Source organism: Arvicola amphibius, chromosome 7, assembly GCF_903992535.2.
Source record: "Arvicola amphibius chromosome 7, mArvAmp1.2, whole genome shotgun sequence".
Taxonomy (NCBI): domain Eukaryota; kingdom Metazoa; phylum Chordata; class Mammalia; order Rodentia; family Cricetidae; genus Arvicola; species Arvicola amphibius.
The window spans coordinates 132,848,515-132,869,421 of record NC_052053.1 but is presented as its reverse complement, the minus strand read 5'-3'; the positions used below and the strand labels follow the sequence as shown (position 1 = coordinate 132,869,421).

At 35.5% G+C, this 20,907-nt stretch overlaps 1 protein-coding gene across 6 annotated transcripts in view; it reads left to right on the top strand.

Moving 5' to 3' along the window:
• The window catches only part of Dgkb (diacylglycerol kinase beta), a 514,351-nt gene that overhangs the window by 180,788 nt on the left and 312,656 nt on the right, over window positions 1-20,907 (top strand). For all 6 annotated transcript variants that reach the window (XM_038336848.1, XM_038336843.1, XM_038336846.1 and 3 more), the window contains 2 exons: window positions 704-793; window positions 4,878-5,038. In XM_038336848.1, coding sequence (XP_038192776.1) covers window positions 704-793; window positions 4,878-5,038 — 251 coding nt within the window. The remainder of the gene's footprint in view (window positions 1-703; window positions 794-4,877; window positions 5,039-20,907) is intronic.

Here is a 20,907-nt window from a genome sequence, read left to right as displayed (position 1 = left end):
TCAAATATATTTGTCATGGTTCAAATAAAAGCACGTGGAATTTTGGTGACAGATCTATACTGCTTGGAACATAAAATACTATTAAATGTAAAGGTAAATCTAAATAAACTATAAGCTAACAAGCCTGATGCTCTCAGGTTATCCAGCAGTAATGCTTTATTCATTTGATTTGAAATATTGCAATACTATGGATAGAAACAATTGATCAGCAATACTCAGAATAATTTATTTCTTTTAGAATTTACTATTCTCAATTAAAATAGAGTGTCACTAGAGTTGATGTTGCAGGAAATTTATAGGTTTCAAGAGGTATAGATCCCATGGTGACATGTGTTCCTATGCTTCATGTACCTGCTTCATGTACACACCACACACACACACACACACACACACACACACACACACACACTTTTGAGTTAAGTCAAGATATTTAAGCAGTTTTCCTCCTATGGGATCTATGAAGAATCTCCACTACTTTATAAATTATATATATATATATATATATATATATATATATATATATATATATATCTCCAGTTACCAAAACTACATAGACATTGTCAGTTGTAATTGTATTTGTAAAAATTAACTTGTTTCTATTTGCATGTGCTTTGTCAAATTATTTATTCAATGTAAGTTCGTTTCCTAATTACTGTTGTTCAATTTGATTTAAAATTGTTATTCTCACTGTCCAATTCCACAGAAAAAGCCAATGTAGTCAAGCACCCTCCAGTTGCTATTCTGCCTCTTGGGACTGGCAATGATCTAGCAAGATGCCTGCGGTGGGGTGGAGGTAAGTCAGCTGCAAATAATTCATCTGAAAGGAGGAGAATGCCTTTACTGCATAATGGTTACCATGTGGTTGTAGTAAATACATAAGGTGATCTTTGTTTACTAAAGCATTTTAAACAATAATAAAGAGTTTGGAAGGACAAAATAAGCTGGAGAGTTTAGATTGGGTGATGGCTCTAATTAAATATTAATTACAGATTTGGTCTTCAAAGGACAAGTTCTCAAGCATCTCTGACTTGACTTTTTCTTGCTTAGAAAATAAGATACAAGAAACAAACTCTAAGTCAATATTCAGACTTTTAATTCGCTATTATTATCTTCTAGTGAAGAAACTAGATAGAAGTGATTACATCCTAAAGTGAAGGATGCTCAAGGAGTGTGAGTGGACAACACACAAGGAGATCATTTTCTAGACTGGCTTTATTACCAATATGATAAAAACAATTCCTTTCCCAGGAATGAATACCCTAAGCACTGTTATTTTAGATTTACATCGTGGTAACCCTTGGGTTCTATACTTGACAAGAGGAAGGAAAAAAAATCATTAAAATTCTACTCATATGAAGTCGTGTGTAACACTTAAGACTTTCTAAAACCAGTGAAATGATTCCAATAAAGAAAAACCCTCTCAATCAGAGAGGACACTAATGGGATCATAATGACAACATCTCATAAAACTGGGTGTGGACAGACGGGACGAAGTTCAGTGTTCAAGGAATCAAAAGTAGTAAGAAACCCTCTTTTACTTATGAAACTGATAGTGGGATGGAGAATCAAGCAGAGTGCAAATGGAGGCAACATTTCAGCGTTGAGTCTGAAATATTTTGATGGGTCATTATAATCATCTATAGATTATTAGTTAATCCCGAATGTGCAAAATAAGAAATAATTAAATTGTAAGTATTTTATTTATTTTTCTTCTTTACGTCTGTTAAATTTAGACTGAAGTTTTCCCAACCTCCACTACTCCCTGTCTTCTCCCTCCTGCCTTCTCCCTTAGACCTACTCCTTACATTTTCTTAGAAAAAAAAAGCAGAGTAGGCCTGCCAGGTATATGAATGAAATATGGCATAACAAATTACAATAAGGTTAAGCAGAAGCCTTGATATCGTTAGTGGACAAGGCAACCCACTAGGAGGAAAAGATTAACAAGTAAAGGTAAAAACATCAGTGATACCTCCCACACCCACTCTTTGTTTTCCCACAAGAACACCAAAATAGACCACCATAATGGCTATGCAGAGGACTTAGCTCAGGCCCACGCAGGGTCAGTGATGCCTCTTCAGTCTCGTTGAGTCTCAATGGGCCTTCCTTGGTTGATTCTGTAGGTCATGTTCTTATGGTGTCCTCTACTCCTCTGGTTCCTAGTATCCTTCCTCCCTGTCTTCTACAGCTTCTCTGAGACTTCACCTAGTGTTTGGATGTTGGTCTCTCTGGACAGTTGCTGGACAATGTTGTTCTGATGACAGTTGCACTAGGCATTGATCTATAAGTAGAGCACAGTATCATTAGAGATCGTGTCATTGACTTTTCTTCCAATTTAACTTGGTTCTATCCTGGGTCTTGGCTGTGCAGCTTCTGATTCCTGGCTCTCCACATAGTTTCAGGTGTGGGTTAGAAAAGCTTTTCAGTTTCATGAGGTCACATTTATTGATTATTGTTCTTAGTATGTGTGCTATCAGGTACTCTTCAGGAAGTTCTTTTCTGTGCTTATGCTGTGATTCTTCTATTCCTATTTTATAGGTTGGTTCTTTTCATAGTGTCCCAGATTTTCTGGATATTTTGTGTCAGGAGTATTTTAGATTTAACATTTTATTTGGCCATTTCTTCTATCATGTCTTCAACACCTGAGAGTCTCTCTTCCATCTTTTGTATTCTGGTGGTGATGCATGCATCTGTAGCTGTTTTCACTTTCCTAGATTTTGCATTTCCAGTGGGCTTCTGTGGGCAAATTCTAAATATTTTCTAAATATTTTTTAATCTAAACACACTATGAGAAGTTTGAAAGAGTCTCCAAAGAAAGAAACCCTTGGGAGCTTGTTAAAAATAAATGGTTTGACTCTATCCTCAATACGCTGAATAAAAATCCCTTGGGCTGTGACTCTGGCAGACATCTGTCATTTGAAAAAGAAAGGAAAAATGATCTCCCTGAGCAACTGTGATTTACAACAAAGTTGAGAACTTTTGTTCCATATGTATACATTCAACTTTGTATTTGTTGCATACACAGAATTGGAAGCTAAGTAAAATACTTAGCATATATTGTATTTGGAATTTTCAAAAGGATGTTATAGTAAAATGAAATTAGTATTCAGTTAACGACCATGAAGCTGTAAGATAAAGACATAATCATTACAAGATGCTCATGTCCACTAATTTTCAGATACGTGTATTTATTGGAGAATGGGAACTATGAGTGTGTCTTATTGTAGTCTTTTGGTATATGTATTTGATCTTTTCAAATGTTTGAGCTTTGAAAATTTAGTACATTATTTTCTTGTTTTCGTATTATCAAGTGAATTAAATCTCAAATTGAATAAAGAATTCCATATTCATACAGGTGAGATTCATACAAAACTACATAAATACTCTTGGTGAATGAAATGAGGGTTACATTGTGTGTCAAAGATCGGATTAAAGATGAATTCTCAAAGTGCTTACTGTATTCTGGCCCAGGAGAGGGGAAATAAATAAGTGACTCTTATCCTTTTAGAGAGTAAATCTTTGTTAAGTAACATCAGCTATAAATCTGTGAAAAATAATATGAGTTCAGCAAAGCTCAGAGCTATGGAAGAGTGAATTATGAAGACTACATTAGCCAGATGGTCTACAAGGCCCTGCTAAGGCTGTCACATTTCACTGAACTGTGAAGACAGAAGCATAGTTTCTAGCATTGCAATGACTAAAGAAAGCCTGGTGGTATTGTCATGGTACTTACTGCTTAGGTGGTGAGTATTAGAGTTGGAGAGTAGGGGCTACAGTGTTTAGTTATATCCCCTAAACTAGTAGAGAAGCTGGATGTACAATTTCAGCCTTAAAATTACTGTACTTGCCAGAAAACTGGAAAGGCTTCTAAGAGAATCATGGCACCAACATTCCTAAGCAGCATCACCACGGAAATGGAACAACTATTAGTTAGAATTTATTTACAAAGAAAAAAAATTATTTATTTACAGCATGTGCAAGCAGAACTGTTTCTCACCAGATGTGTAACACTGAACATGTTGGTCAAGTACTGTGAGGTCAGGAAACATGTACACTAATATCATCCATGACACTCCTCAGTCCTCACTGCATAGTGTGCACTTATAGGTACATTGAAAAGAATATAATATTGAATCAACACAGGGTATCTATATTAACTATCTATAGCTCAGCCATTAAAAACATGGACTTGGCAATTTGGCAAGGGATGCCTTCAGTATTAAAAACAAACATTTATTGCAGTGTACTTATTCTAAGAGAAGGGCACTCTTGAACATGGGTTGAAGTTTAAACAAGATGTCCAACGAATGCCTTATGTTGGGAGGCGGCTGCCAAAACACGTGTCCTCATCTAGAAAGTATAGGTGCACTATGAGTAGATAAATTATGAAATAGATTGAAATATGCCCAGAATGAGCAGCTTATTTTCTTTAAATTTATTTCTTTGCCACTAGAAGGAAAGGCAAAGATATATGACAGATGGAAAATCTAACATTGCAACTAGGTCCACAGTTTCAGAAGTAAGGTGGAAGATGGCATTTTATGTAAAGCATGCTTACAGAATATAGAACTGAAAATTAATTACATTTTAATGCGTTAGTACACAAGTGTCAAGGATGTGTGGTAGAAACACTGTTCAGCATTTGGGTAAACTGAGAATTTATATTACAAGGAAGGAATATTTGTTGGAAGCAAAAACTAATCCTGAAATCTTGGTCTAAGTGTCAGACTAAGGTCAATTCTTAATGTACATCAAAATTAGCAGTAAAATATGTTATTTGGCTTCAAATAATTCTTATAATTAAGCAGCGATAATTATCCTTCTACGTGTAACTCCTTCGGCTGGTTTATATTTTATCTTACTGTAACACTTTTTATTAGGCTATGAAGGTGAGAATCTGATGAAAATCCTAAAGGACATCGAGAGCAGCACAGAAATCATGCTGGACAGGTGGAAGTTTGAAGTCATACCCAATGACAAGGACGAGAAAGGAGACCCTGTGCCTTACAGCATCATCAACAACTACTTCTCCATTGGCGTGGTAAGATTGCCCACTAAACCTTACTTTTTATACCCGTCTTTAATACTCAATGAAATGTCTTAATCTATGAAAATTTACTGATCATAAAAAAATTATGTTAGCATTTTTTTTTTTTTTAGGAAATACCCTTTTCCTCTTCTTTCAGAATTTACTTACCTATGTGCTAGAGTTTTCTAAATGCATGTATATCTGTGTACTACATGTGTGCCTGGTCACATGGAGCCAGAAGAGGGTGTGGAACCTTGGGATGAACTGGAGTTACAGATAGAGCAACCATGAGGTGATGGGAAATGAATGTGTGTCCTCTAGAAGAGCATCCAGTGCTCTTAATTGCTGAGTCAGTTTGCCCTTTAGGAAAGATTAGGGCACCGAGAAAGTGGAACCAGACAAGACAAAACAAGATACAATAAGACAAGGTAAAAGCTGTTTATTCAACCAATTAGGTCTTTTAGGCTTGTAAAATAGCACGGCTTCACAAAGTTACAGAAATGACACATAAAAGAATGCAGTGCATCTTTGCATCATTAAGCAAATACTCCACAGTGTTAACAAATGTAACACATATTAAAATAATATTTCATGACAGTAGGCAGTACAAATAAAAGATGAAGAAAAGAAAAAGAAAAAGAATTTAAAGATGTTCACTTCAAAATTAAGGTCCACTAGACTCAAACACTATACCAACGTTCTCTAAATAGTTTCTGTCACGTTGGTATCCTTGAATCCAACTGATGCTGAAACCTACCTAGCACACCCATGTGCTGGGTTTGGGTATTATGTTAGGTTAGCAGATGTACTTATTGCAGTAATTGTTCCCACATGGACTGAGCACACATGAATATCCTCAGGACTAAGACCTGACCTGCAGCAGATCTATGCAATCAAAAGCTGAAAATGTCTGTGGATCTTATAGAACTGGGACTAATGTTTTCTGCCTCTCTGGTCGCACTTAGCCACCGTCTGAATAAAGTCTATTATATTTTTTTTACAATTTGAAAAACTTAAAAAAAACTATTGAGAAACTTACATTTTTTGGGCAAATAGCTGTTGTTTTTGTTTTTAGTTCATTTGTTTGGGGAGTATCTGTGAAAAATTTATTAAAAATCAGTCACAGTTGGCCATAAAGAACATCAATTGTATAAAATGTAAAAATCTTCAAATAAAAATCATCTGCAATAATTCATCCAACTCAAAAACACATAAAAGGTGATTTGCAGTGGCCAACACACCTAACATTTGAAACTTTTACAACACGTTTGTAGATAATTCTTGGAAATGAAAATGAAATTAAGAAGGGCAACGGGAAATCAACATAGAAAACCAAAGACAATATTCTTTTGTACTTTCAAATTTCATTTCCAGAAGTTACTAAAAAGAAAATAAAAAACTTGGTATTAATTCTTAGATAAAATGATAACATGGATTAGATGACAATTAATAGCATAGTTATAATAATATTTACCCAAAGAACAGAAATTTTACAGAGAAGTATAAACATGTTATTCATAGATATTGTGCATATTTTTTAATTATATGTATAAATGAATTCAAGAATTAAATATTGAAAGGTGCTTATGGATAATTATATATATATTTGTGTGCATGCATGTGATTGTAATTTTATTTTATATATATAATGTTATATACACATATATGCATATGTATGTATGTATAATCCACACATGTGTAGAAAGAATCTCTTTTGCATTCATCTGGGTCCCCCTGGACCATTTTCTCTCTTGTTCACCTGCAGCTGCTTATAAAATAACTACTCAGAGGCTAATATATTAAATATAATTGTTTGCACAATGACTCAGGCAATTATTGGCCAGCTTTCTCTTATAAACTAACCCATTTCTATTGAGCTGTGTATCACTACATAGTCATAGCCTGGACTCTGTTCTGGATCTTTTCTTTAGGCTACTGCTGGCATCTCACTTCTTGTGTCTTCTTGACTCTGTCTACCCTCTCTCTCTCTATCTCTGTTCAGATTTCCTTCCTGGCTTTACTCTGCTAAGCCATTGGTCAAAACAGTTTTATTCATTAACCAGCCAAAACAGCACATATACAGAAGAACATTCTACCACACATAAGCATTGCTCAGTCAATTTAATGTTGCTTGTTTGTATATGGTTTTTAGGCTCTTGGTGTTGGATAACTGACTAGGAATTACAATCTTTCTGACCTCTTTGGAAACGCTTCCTGAGACTTAGGTATTGTGTATTGTGTTTGTACATATGTGTGTAAGGGAAAAAATATCTATCTATCTATCTATCTATCTATCTATCTATCTATCTATCTATCTATCTATCTATCTATTTAAAAAGAGTTGCAAACAGACAAGAAAGTTTGAGCACAGTTAACAATGAAATTAAAATGACACACAAAACTTAGTGTCCTTCTTCACATGATTAATGAAATATGTGAACTACTGGCTAAGATTGTTTTAAGGAAAGAAAGATAGACATGGGGAGAGGAGGAGAGAGAGGGAGGAGGCATATGCTATAGTAGATATTTACATGATTTTAAACGTGTCAACTGTGTTTTCAAGTCAGTCTGAGAAATGGAACGTTTTCCTTGACCACGTAAAGAGCTGATGTTTCCTGGGGAGGGAGGGAATCTTCCTGTGCCCGTCCTCAAGTCAAAGGCAGAATAAACAGGATTTGTTCAAATGCAGCTGCATAGCAAATTTCAGCACTCAATGTTTTTCTCTCAGTGGATCTGAGATGACTCCACCATTTCTCATGTCTAAGATGATTCTGATTGAATGCATGTCTCTTATTTGTTATCAAGTTTTTAAGAACCATTAATCTCCATATATAACTGAAGATAACTCTGTGCATGTGTGTGTGTGTCTGTGTGTGTCTACTAGAGCTGGTGACAATTCAACATGCTCTAAAGCTGGGGACAATTAAACTTACTTTTTCTTTGAGAATAAATCTTCTAGCTGGAGAGATAGCTAAGGTATTAAGAGTACTGGTTGCTCTTCCAGAGGTCTTGAGTTCAATTTCCAGCAACGACATGGGGGCTCACAACCATCCATAATGTGATCTGGTGCCCTCTTCTGGCCTTCAGGTGTACATGCAGGCAGAACACTACACACAATAAATCTCTCTTTTTTTTTTTAAATCCTCAAAATTTTAAGATATTTAAGAGTGATAGTTAGGAAGAGTTGCTGGTTTATATTCCACAGCTAGCAAAACTCACCATCCTAAATATAACTACCCCCAAATAATATTTGCCTATAGATGCAAATGGCAAAGTTGCAAATAAATAAATCAACAGAGCTAGTAATACAAGGCCCTGGAATCAAATCTCCAGCCCTGCAGAGGAAAAACAACTGAGAACACAGCATAATGACTGATAGTTTTTTTCATTGCCGAGATGAACCAGAATCATCACAGTTCATTAAAGAGAAGCAACTGCTGGTAGCTTTTATCACTAAAAAATCCATTGCTACTATTATCTTCATTGGGGATTGTAGCACTGTTACAACTAAAATCAAAAAGAAGAAAATTATTCTTCGATTATTTTTTTAGTCCACTGTTAGAAGCAAATTAATTTAGTCTCAAGAAATTTATATATGCATATATATATATAATGTTTTTTTGTTATTTTAAGGTTATATACAGTTACAGCAAAAGTATATTAATTAAAAATAAGTCCAGAAACTAAATTAAGTTAAACTATTGAATAGAAACTTTTATTTAGAAGCAATAACCATATATTAATCATGTATTATATATAATTAATAAATAAAAAAGATAGTGTGCATGGATGAAGAAAACAGTATAAAGTTATAAATTAAGGCCTTAATATTATTTTATGGAAAAATTTAATGTTACACAAAATTCAGTGTTTCAGCAAAATTAATTTACACATTTCGATAATTGCTGCTGAGAATTGTAATGGGATTAGTGGTCTGATTAATAAAGTGCAGTTTGTAATTGGATGAATGCCATTGTACTTTTCTGTAATAATGTACCTACAATGGTCAATGTTCTTGCCATATGCTAAATATTGATAAGAAACTATAGCTAATATACTATGATAAAAACAAATAGAATTGAGTAGAAAGTGAAACAAAACAAGAGGACCAGCAAATGCGTAGACAATATGCTATATAGCAGATGCTGAATTCCCAGATCCCTGGATAAAAGTGAAGGAAGCAATAACTGACAGGATGGTGCTATTTATTCATTTGAAGAAAAATAAATTTATAATTCATCATCCTGTTCATGTGTGATATGCATCATGTATATAGTTATTTCATCTTTCTGTTCATGTGTGATATGCATCATGTATATAGCTGTCATTTATGTAGGAAAAAAATTGCCTCAGGAAGGAAAAAAAATCTCAAATGTTTAAAGGGGAAATATTTTACATTTTTTTATAATTTTTCTCATTTTAAATGCATGTTAGTACCTCTTATAAGTAAATGCCACAAAATACTTCTAGATATTTATAACATAAGATTAATAAACTAAGTTTGCAGCATTTTATAATCAAAGCATGAGAGGTCCTGGAGAGATGGCTCTTTGGTTAAGGGCACATGTTGCTCTTGCAGAGGCCTGGGTTGGCTTTCCATTCCCAGCTCCTGTACCGTGACTCACAACAGTCTCTAACTCCAGGTCCAGACGTTTGTCACCCTCCTCTGATCTCCATGCATGTACATGGTGCAATACATACATGCAGTTAAGATATACATACTCATAAAACAAAGTAAATAAATGCACCCCCCAATATGAGAATCTAATAGCAGATTTCATGACATGTACGTGAAATCCCAGTACTCAGGGCAGTGATTTTGGGTGACAGTAAGTTCTGTTCATGCTGCAAGGCTGACACAAAATACAAAAGCAAAGTGATAACTAGATACAGGATCTAATGCAAAGGTTCTCAGCCCCTTTGGGAGTCCAGCAGTCCTTTAACAGTTATCGTATATCAGATATCCTGCATATCAGGTATTTACATCATAATCCATAGTATCAAAATTAGAGTTATGAAGTAGGAACAAAAGTAAGTTTTGGTTCCAGGTCACAACAACATGAGGAAGCGTATTAAAGGGTCACAGCATGAGGAGGTTGAGAACCATTGATCTGATGGAAATATAGGAAAGGACAGAGAAAATGGAAAATAGTCAAAAAGAACAGATGAAAAGAGTTTTCATGAACAGCGAAATGTAATGTTATGCAATGCATTACCATATTGTGTAAATTACAAAGGTTACCATATACTATTTCTAAGATTAAAGATTAAAAACGGGCACCTTTTTCCTTTAATAATTCTTCTTCTTCTTCTCTTCTTCTTCTTCTTCTTCTTCTTCTTCTTCTTCTTCTTCTTCTTCTTCTTCTTCTTCTTCTTCTTCTTCTTCTTCTTCTTCTTCTTCTTCTTCTTCCTCTTCCTCCTCCTCCTCCTCCTCCTCCTCCTCTACCTCCTCCTCCTCTTCCTCCTCCTTCTTTTTTTTGTTTTTTGAGACAGGATTTCTCTGTAGCTTTGGAGCCTGTCCTGGAACTAGCTCTTGTAGACCAGGCTGGCATCAAACTCACAGAGATCTGCCTGTCTCTGCCTCTGGAGTGCTCGGATTAAAGGATTATGACACCAATGCCCAGCTAAAAGTGGGCACCTTTATATGGTGTGATAAGCTTATGAATTTATAAAGGATGGAAGATAATTTGATGATATGTTTAATAAATATTAAAAGCATGAATATTTTGTAAGCCATTATATTCTTATTTGTTAAAATCTAAACCACAAGAGAAAAATAACACAAACTGAGGGTGCAAATTTTATCAGACATCATTGAGAGGAAACAAAGTGTTTCTAAATCCAAAAGCCATATCACTATATCGCATTTATTTCTCTTTAAATGAGAAAAGCAACTTGTCCATGAGTAAAAACTCCTACTCTTGCCAAAGCAAACGGAAGAGGCCATCATAGAAACTACTTGAAGGTCATAATAAGGATTAAATGATTGAAGTGTGCCTAAAGCTACTACTGAAATGGGAGCAATGAGAACAGTGGCAATCAAATTTCTAAGACTTTATAAAACTGTTTCTCTAATATCATGCTTTAAAAGCCCTAAAATGTAATAAGATGTTAACAAAGATATCACCCAGCACATGGAAATATAGAGATAAATGAACATTTATTTCTTACATTAATGTGATTTAAAACTAAGTGAGACCATAGATGACTTTCTTACTGTCACCTTATTAATCGAATAACTTTAAAGTGCATAAGCAAACACCACAATACTGAATTCTCAATGCAATACTAACTTTTAATCTTATTTGCATCCTTGCCTGCTATTAACATGAGATATGATGCTGTCTTAGTTGCCTAAAGTTAATGGTCACTGCTGGACTAGTTCTTTCATTCATGGATGCAACTTCGCTGTTTATTTGTTTAGGTATGTGAGTAGTCCTACATTGCTAGTGACTTTAAATACTGGAAAGAAGAGAGGAACCAGTGCTCCAAGGTGTATGAGCAACCCAGTTCCTCTCATTGAGTCTTATTGTAGGTTTCCAGTAGGCGATACAATAAACCAGTGCATTTTAAATGATCAGAGTTCAGATCTAAGACTGCATCTAGCTTGTGCTGCTCTGATAGAAATAAGAAAGTTAGATTCACGTGCCATCAGGCTGTTATTCTCCTGCTCAATGGAAGTTTGCTTTTTGTGTCTTATATCATTATCAATGCATTGCAACACAGGGAGTTCGCCTATGTTATGTCTTCAGTCAATAATAATCTAGATTCTTCAATTGTTGTTTTCTTTTTGTCATTTGTTTCTTTTTTAATATTTATTTATTTATTATGCATACAATATTCTATCTGTGTGTATGCCCTTGGGCAGAAGAGGGCACCAGCCCTCATTACAGATGGTTGTGAGCCACCATGTGGTTGCTGGGAATTAAACTCAGGACTTTGGTAGAGCAGGCAATGCTCTTAACCTCTGAGCCATCTCTCCAGCCCTGTCATTTGTTTCTTAAGGTTCATCTCTCCTCACCTATTTCTCTGCAGGGATTTACATGTGAGCTACCCTAAAAGTGTCAAATCTGCTGAGTCATTAATGTTAAATTCCTACATTCTGATTCTGTTGACAGTTGTGGCTTCTCCAGCTATAACCAGACCAAGTTTGCTCTGACAAGCCATGTTCTCACCTTTGTGGTTTTGAGCTGGAAGATCAAATTCAAAAGGACAAGAAGCCTATGGATGTAGGAACTTTAAAATTCATATTCCATGGGAGCTCCCTGTGCAAAAGAATTCAATTTTCCAAGCTACACAAGAATGAAAATAGTTTTTCACACTTTCTGCAGTATATAATGGTTGATACCAATTTAATGGGAGCTGCTTCATCAAGACGTAATTTGAAGTCACTTCTTGTATCATCTTTATTCTCTACTTTAGCACATTTTTACTCCGGCAACATACACTAAATCACCTGCTTCACTATAAACTATTAATGTATTTATCTTACTGTTTATTTAATGCTAAGTTATAAAGCACATTTAGCTTTCTAAAAATAAATACATCAGGTTTTAGGTCAATTGTTATCAACTATGTCTTTCTATAATTAGATTATTGCATTGAGATTTTTAAATAAGTTTAGAACACTGGCATTATCATTCAAATTGATTGGTTGACCATAAATTTTGTCTCATTTAAACAGATATTATATTAGTAATTTTAATAGGGCTTCATGTTTTAATTGTAATAAATTGTAAAATAGTGAAAAATTTCAGCAAAACTGAACTACCTCCTTTTTATGGTAAGTTAGTGTGACTACTGGGATTAAAGTGTGTGTTATTGCTGCCTGCTCTGTAAGGCTGATCATTGTGGCTGTTATACGTTTCTGATCTTCAGGCAAGCTTTATTTATTAAAATATAAATGAAATACCACTACAAAGTCTATTTTTTACTATGTCTAGTGGTGATTGTCTTTGCAACTGAATGTATATGTGTGCTTGCACATGTTTGTGTACGTAAATTAAACATGTGTGATATGTGAGTGCATGTATGTGTGTATGTGTGTTTAAATGAGAGCTGTAAATTATCTCATATCCCCTAGATCTCTGAGGCCAAGTCAAGGAAAGTACATGGATCATATCCATTAGAAATTGTAACTACTATAAATATAAATTTTTGTCTTGCTAACATAATTACATACACAACTGCAAGACAATGCCCATGAAGACTATACTAGACCAATTCTGTTTTCCCTGCACTAATATTTATTTTGTAACTGCTGTTAATCATACCAGAAAGTACTTCTTCAGAATCTCTTCAAAATAGAAGTCAGCTAGTAGACAGGGAGAGGCAAGTCAGTAAGGAACCCGACTTCTGCAATGGTACTCCTGTTTTGTAGAAAAATTTCAGAATGCATTTGTATCGTACATAGTAAAACATGCCGTGGCGGGAGCATGAAAAGGAAACCTTTATCCACATTAGTCTTCCTGAACAGTCACTCTGGAGGTATTCTCCTCAACTAGGAAAAATCTGACAAAGTGGGCTTTTACTGTACCATGTAGATTACTACTCGAATGTCCTATCAAATAGATATTTTCATAGCTATGATTTAATGTCCTTCTGCCTTAGTCAGTCAGTAAGAGCCCCTTATTCTGCCAACATGGGAAAAAATATGACTACATAATTTTCACTGGCATAAATTCCAGGATAGTGGAGCCCCTACTGATGAGGTATCTTCAGCTTTCAGCCCCTTCTCAGAGTGTGTAGTGTTCCTGGTAATGTACTGGAAATTTCTTTCTGTAGTTTAAAAGTGGTCACTGACTCACTTCGAAGGCAAAAGTATTTGATTTGGTCTGAAGGCCAATAAAATTGTCCTCTGAACGTGATCACCTTTTAGTCCAATCATTTTGTCTGCTCATCTTACAAACGTCTTTACTGTGAATGGATAATAACTCCATGGAGAAGTATTTACTATAGTGTGTGCACTTGCCTAGTGTGTTCAAGTTCCTGAGTTTGATTGCCAAGACTGAGGAACAAATAAACACACAAGTAATTCTTAAACTGCTGCTATCTTGTAGCACTTAAATTAATTTTTTGATCACATTCCATCAGTATAATTTTATTGTCTGTTAATTTGATAATCGTTTGCTACTCATGATAATTTAAAAATGGACACATTAAATTATTTTCTGTTTATGTTTACATATGTTCACATGGGTGAAGGTCAGAGGACAACACTTGGAGTTGGCACCTCTCTCTTCCTACTGTGTAGGTTTAAGACCTATCTCAGGTCATCAGGATTTAAGGCAAGTGTCTTTATCTAATGAATTATCTTGCCAATCTCTAATTAATACTTCATATAGAACATAAATAAATTTAGACATTGCAGTTAAGAAACTGAAATGCTTTGAGTCATAATACTAATGAATTTAAATGTTAAGACATTCTCTAAAATATTTGATAGTTTTCTGAGTCCCATTTTATTTATTATAAGAAATGTAGGCTTTCTGTTGTTGTTGATATCCATATTTAATCTTTGTTGATATGATAGGATATGTGGGACTATTTAGTTTTTCTATATCTGTTGGGACTTGCTTTGTGATCAAGTTAAGGTCAATTCTGGGGAATATTCCATGAGGTGCTTAGAAAAAAAGTATATCATTTTGTGTTTGGGTAAAATGTTCTATAGATATCTGCTAGGTCATTTTGATTCATACTGTTCCTATTTCTCTGTTGAATTTGTTTATGTACGAACTCTCCAGTGGTGGGTGTGGGAGAATGAAGTCTCTATAGTGTGTGGGATGACTTCAAACTAATGGAAGCTGAACAAGTTTCTACTGAACAAATACTGGGTTGGGGCAGAAAAAAGAATGAAATTAAAGACACCACAGAATTCAATAAAAATGAATTCACAACATACCTTCATTTATGAGACACAATGGAAGCTGTTCAAAGAGGAGAGTTCATAGCACTAAATGACTTCATAAAGAAAATGTAGAGACTGTAACATAACAGTATACCTGTAAGCTCTAGAACTGAAAGAAGCAAGCACATCCAAGAGTAGACTGCAAGATATTATCTAACTTGGGGCTGAAACCAATAAAATAGAAAGGAATAAGAAAGAAAGAAAGAAAGAAAGAAAGAAAGAAAGAAAGAAAGAAAGAAAGAAAGAAAGAAAGAAAGAAAGAGGAAGAAAGAGGAAGGAAGGAAGGAAGGAAGGAAGGAAGGAAGGAAGGAAGGAAGAGAAAGAAAGAAAGACAAAGAATCAAAGAACAAAGAGTTGGTTCTTTGAGAAAATCAACAAGATAGAAACATCCTTATCCAAGCTAACTAAAACTCTGAGAGAGAATCAACAAATCAACAAAATCAGAAACAAAAACAGAAAAAAACTGCAACAGTAACCAAGAAACCCCAAAGAATAATTAGGACATGCTTTAACTCAATAAAATCAGAAAATTTAAATGAAATGAACAATTTTCTCAATACCATTTACCTATGTTAAATTAAGATCACGCAAATAATTTAAACAGATTTATAACACCTAAGGAAATAGAAATATTCATTAAAAGTCCCCCAACATCAACAACAAATGAAAAACGGGATTAGAAGAGTTTAGTAAAGATTTCTACCAGACTTTCAAAAAAGAACTACTTCCAATACTCCTAAAATTATTTTAATAAGTAGAAACAGAAAGAACATTACCAAATTCATTTTATGAGGCCACAGTCACCTGGATACCTAAACCACACAAAGATTCAAGAAAGAAAGAGAATTATAGATTAATTTAGCTTTAGAATATGGATGCAAAATAGTCAAGAAAATACTCAGAAACTGAAATCAAGAACACCTCAAAAAGACTATGTATCTATCATGATCAAGTATGCTTCATCCCAGAGATGCAAGTATGATTCCACATATGAAAATCTGTCACTGTAATCCACCACACAAACAAACTGAAAGAAAAAAGTAAACACATGATCATCTCATTAGATACTGAAAAAAGCCTGTGACAAAATCCAACACCCCTTCATGATAAAGGTTTTGGAGAGATCAGAGGTGCAGGAGACATACCTAAGCATAATATGGGCAATGTATAGCAAGGCAATAGCCAAAATCAAATTAAATGGAGAGATACAAAGGAATTCACCTAAAATCAGGAACGACACAAGGCTGTTAACTCTCTCCCTATTTATTCAATATAGTACTGCAAATTATGGCTACAGCAAGAAGGCAAGAAAAGTAGACCAAGGGGATACAATTTGGAAAGGAAAAAGTCAATATGTGGCTATTACCAGATGATAAGATAGTATACATAAGCGACCCAAACAAATTTTACCAGGGGAAAAGTTTTCTACTGCTGGTGGGAGTGAAAACTTGTACAGTCACCTTTGGGAATCAATGGTGGTTTCACTAAAAATTGGAAATTAATCTCCCTCAAGACCCAGCTATACCACTTTTGGGCATATGCCTAATGGATGATCCAGCCTATCACAAGGACATTTTCTCAACTACATTTATAGATGTTTTATTCTTAATAGCGAGAAACTGGAAGCAACCTAGATGTCCCCTTACTGAAGAATGGATAAGGAAAATGTGGTATATTTTATGCAATGGAGAATTACTAAACTGTTAAAAATCAATGACATCATGAAATCTGAAGGCAAATTGTTGCCATCTGCAAGAATACATAGTAGATGACAGCTGATATTCATGAGGTTAACTCTTATCTGATGAAGGATTAACTCATAAACAAGGTTTATGAAATCATTGCCTATGAATAATGACTGCTTCTGTCTGTATGTCTCTGGTGTGCTACCACCCCATCGCCTAAAATGGGCATGGGATTCTTCTCACAATTGTTGGCAGTGTGTTCCTCATTTATTTGGCACTGTTCCTCTGAATCGATAGAAGGATGACTTTTTTCTATACTGAGTAACTTTGGTGTATAAAATACGCCTTTACTGTTAAGTCTTTGTTCCACAAATGGTGAGAAACTTAGAAGCCCACTTTCCATTACTAGCTAGCAGACAAAGCAATTAAGTACAATTAACTCGTGAACAGATCGTAAGTTAAGCTTTCACAGGTGATGCTCAAGAATAGAAGAGCAGGTGTTTGCTTTATTGAAACAAAGTCTTTTAGATACAAAAGCAACCTAAAACTGCTATGCCAGCCTCTCTTGCCAGGTGTAGCTGATAATGCAGACTGAGGGCACTCCCGGCTCCCTAAGCAACTACTATGTACAAACCTCTAACCTCGGTTTATGGTACAAGAGATTAGGTTCATCTGGCTAACTGTTTATATTTAGGTCCTGAAAATTATGTGAGTAACAGGAGAAAGCGTTCACCACTTAACCAAGTCCAGAGAGAAAATGTTTTATGCCCAGATAACCGTGGGAAAGGCTAAGGAGGATGAATCTGGAGGACATAGGAGGTATCCGGCAGAGACTGGCAGGAGGAGAGGGAGGGAAAACTCGGGTCAGGATGTAATATATGAGAGATTAAAAAAATAAATGTAAATAAAAGTCAGTAATTATATGAAAATTTAAAAAAATCTATAATGATATGAAATGATTTAACTCCCTGGTTTTGTTGGGAGATTTTAATAGGACTTTGTCTTATGAAACAGGAGAATATATATATATATATATATGTGTGTGTGTGTGTGTGTGTGTGTGTGTGTGTGTGTAAATATAGTCCACTTAGTCCTTATGACGTTACTTGTAGGCATGTTTTCAGGTCTAAGCAGTTGGCATTGACAAGCAATTTACATCCTCTTCCCCAAGGATCATCCCTTCCCCTACTCAGGTTTTTTCTTCTGATGACTGTTGTTTTCTGCAGAGGGTTGAGGACTTTGTGGACTCGGCTTTTGTAAATGCCCCCAACTCAAACACACACACTTTGACAAGGTCCTTGTTCAGCTTACATTTGGGTAGACATATTAGTGAGACTTTATGGGTACTTCTTCTGATATACTAGGAGATACAGGCAACACCCTGATCTTCTGGTTCTTTATTTTTGAGAGAGGGCCTCTCTCTCTCCTCTCTCTCTCTCTCTCTCTCTTTCTCTCTCTCTCTCTCTCTCTCTCTCTCTCTCTCTCTCTCTTTATCTTTAAGATTTATTTGTGTGCTTATAGTATTCTACCTGCATGCATGCCTACAGCCCAGAAGGGAGCACCAGATCTCATTACAGATGGTTGTAAGCCATCATATGGTTGCTGGGAATTGAACTCATGACTTTTAGAAAAGCAGGCAGCGCTCTTAACCATTGAGCCATCTCTCCAGCCCTGATCTTCTGGTTCTTACAGTCCTTTTGCTCTTCTCAAGCAATGTTTCCTGAGTCTTAAGTGTGAACTATTTTTTTGGATGTATCCATTGGGACGGGGATCCACAACTTCACAATTTGATTGGCTGTTGGTGTCTGTAGTTATTTCTGTCTGTTGCAAAAATACTTTTTCTTTATTGGGAGACAAGGAATAGACTACACTTGGTCTAAAGACAAATGTGTATAAATTATTGTTAATAATTATACTGTTTTAGAAAATTAGCAGTTGTAGATTCTCCTCTAATAACCATGACTTCACCAGCACTGAGTAGTTAACTAGATTTCCAGTACCAGTCATGAATTCCCTTTTGTTGGGAAGATCTTAAATGCAGGTAGAGAGATGCTTGTTACAGCTAAGGTGTGTGTGCCACTGCTTCACCCTTAGGGTTATTATGCCATGTTGAACATTGAGGTGACTCATCCCATCATAGCTGAGTAGGAATTTTGGTAGCTGGGCCGCATTCTTAAGTGTGTGACACCAGATGAGTAGCTCCAGTGGCAGTGGCATCACATGCACCGATCAGCAGTACTATCTGCTTTACAACGTGCCAGCTTTCTCTGCCTGTCTTTATTTTCTTTCTCTTGTTTCTCTGACCATCCCACTCAGAGTGTCATCTTCAAAGGGTTTTGAATAAGAAATTACTTTGCTCTTTAATTTCTTATGCCCATAGCAAATGTGTTTCCGTTTTAAACACTTCCCTCTCTGCATCTGTATGGGTGGTTTTAATTTTGAGGATTTAGAAGTCAGTTATGAAGATATCTGTCAATGGTATTCATTCATCTAAATCATTTCTCTATTAACCAAATAAAAGGGTGGATATTGTCTCGGCCTCTTCTCTATATACTTCCCTTGTAGTTTTCTAAAGGCCAAGAAACAAAGATTCTCCTGAGTTTTCACTTCTACTACTACCATTCCTGAGTGGTCCCATAGTTTCCATTCTTCATTCTCAGGGTAACGTTCTTTCTGGTAGGTCAAGCCTTCTGGACCCACTTTTTTCTGCTGATGTCGCTAGATTCTACGTTTTGTGTGAGATCTGGGCTTGGTTCACATCGACAAGCTGCTCACAGTTTCTGAGATTCAGCGTCTTGACACTGTTCTTTTGCTGGCGTCCACAGTACTGTGAGCGACTAGTTTGCCACCCACTGTCATTGAGTATACCCACTCTTTCCTCATTTACAGGATATGTTGCACTCTTGCCCATCTCTGACTAATCATCTTGGACCTCACTTTTGTCTCAATGCCTTTTCCATAACTGTACCATGCTCTCCACATTTTATCTCATACTAACTGCATCTCACATCTTACACATGGCTTTAACATATCTCCTGGTTTATACTCCCTTGAACCTGAGAGTCTTAAAAACAACATTATTGTATTTATGTATTTACTATTTCTCTCTCTCTCTCTCTCTCTCTCTCTCTCTCTCTCTCTCTCTCTCTCTCTCTCTCTCTGTGTGTGTGTGTGTGTTTGTGTGAGAGAGAGAGCAGGGGCGAATTTCATATGCCAAAGCATTCATGTGGAAGTCAGATGACAACTTCTGGGGCTAGTTCTCTCCTTCTACCATGTGGGTTTTGAGGAATCCCCATAGTTTGGTGGTCTTCTTAGTGCGTACCATTACCTATGGAACCATCTCTTATGTTTAAACCTGAGATTCAAGGATTTAGGTTATTCAGGAGTGCCTAGTCTTATGAACTTTGGATATACCTCATAGCAAGGAAGCTTATACTGGAAACTTAAGACTCTTGGGTTAATTCCCAGTATATAAAAAGAACTCAAAAATATATCTAATCTTTGCAAGCATGTCAGCGTATAGCATTTACCAAATTGGTGTTAAGTGACCATTCTACTATATTTAAAGCTACCAGCTTCCTTGTTTCTTCCTTATGCTGGTCTTTAATTGCACTTTCATTGGAAGCTGAAATACCACAGTTCAAATTTCTCCACATAGTTAAAACTATTCTTATAAATATATACACAATAAAATTGTATGTGAATGCAGTAAAGTACACTACCTTTTCAATATTTCTAATGTCACTTAGGGATTAACATATGTTCAGAAATTCATAATTTTCTGTACATTCCCTTACATTTATTTCAGAGTGTGAAATTTTCCTTTAAAATGCTATAAAATCTAATAACAACTTCAAAGTGACTTGAATGATTGCATCAGAGTCTTTTATTTTCTTACCATCATTTAATTTCTGAGACATGAGCTTTCCTAATGCTCCATAGCTAATTTAATCCTGCCTGGTTTTAGCTGTCATATGCTTTTAATGACCAAACTTGCAAAGTGTTTCACAACTAAGGATCCTTTAACATTCGACATGTCCCTGTCCTCCTGCTAAGAGCTGTAAAGCTGCAAGAGACAGTGATAAATGAGAGTGTTCTCCTGAAGATGTAATTAATCTGAAACAGGGTCAGAACAGCTCCTTAGGTAAATGAAACTAAATCAGCTGTATAGTCTATAATTAACTTACAAGGTATTAGCCCAAGTGTAATGTTATTAATTATATACGTACGTTATTATTTTCTCCATATGAAAGTTATAATTTGCTAAGTAATGATTAACAATTCATCTT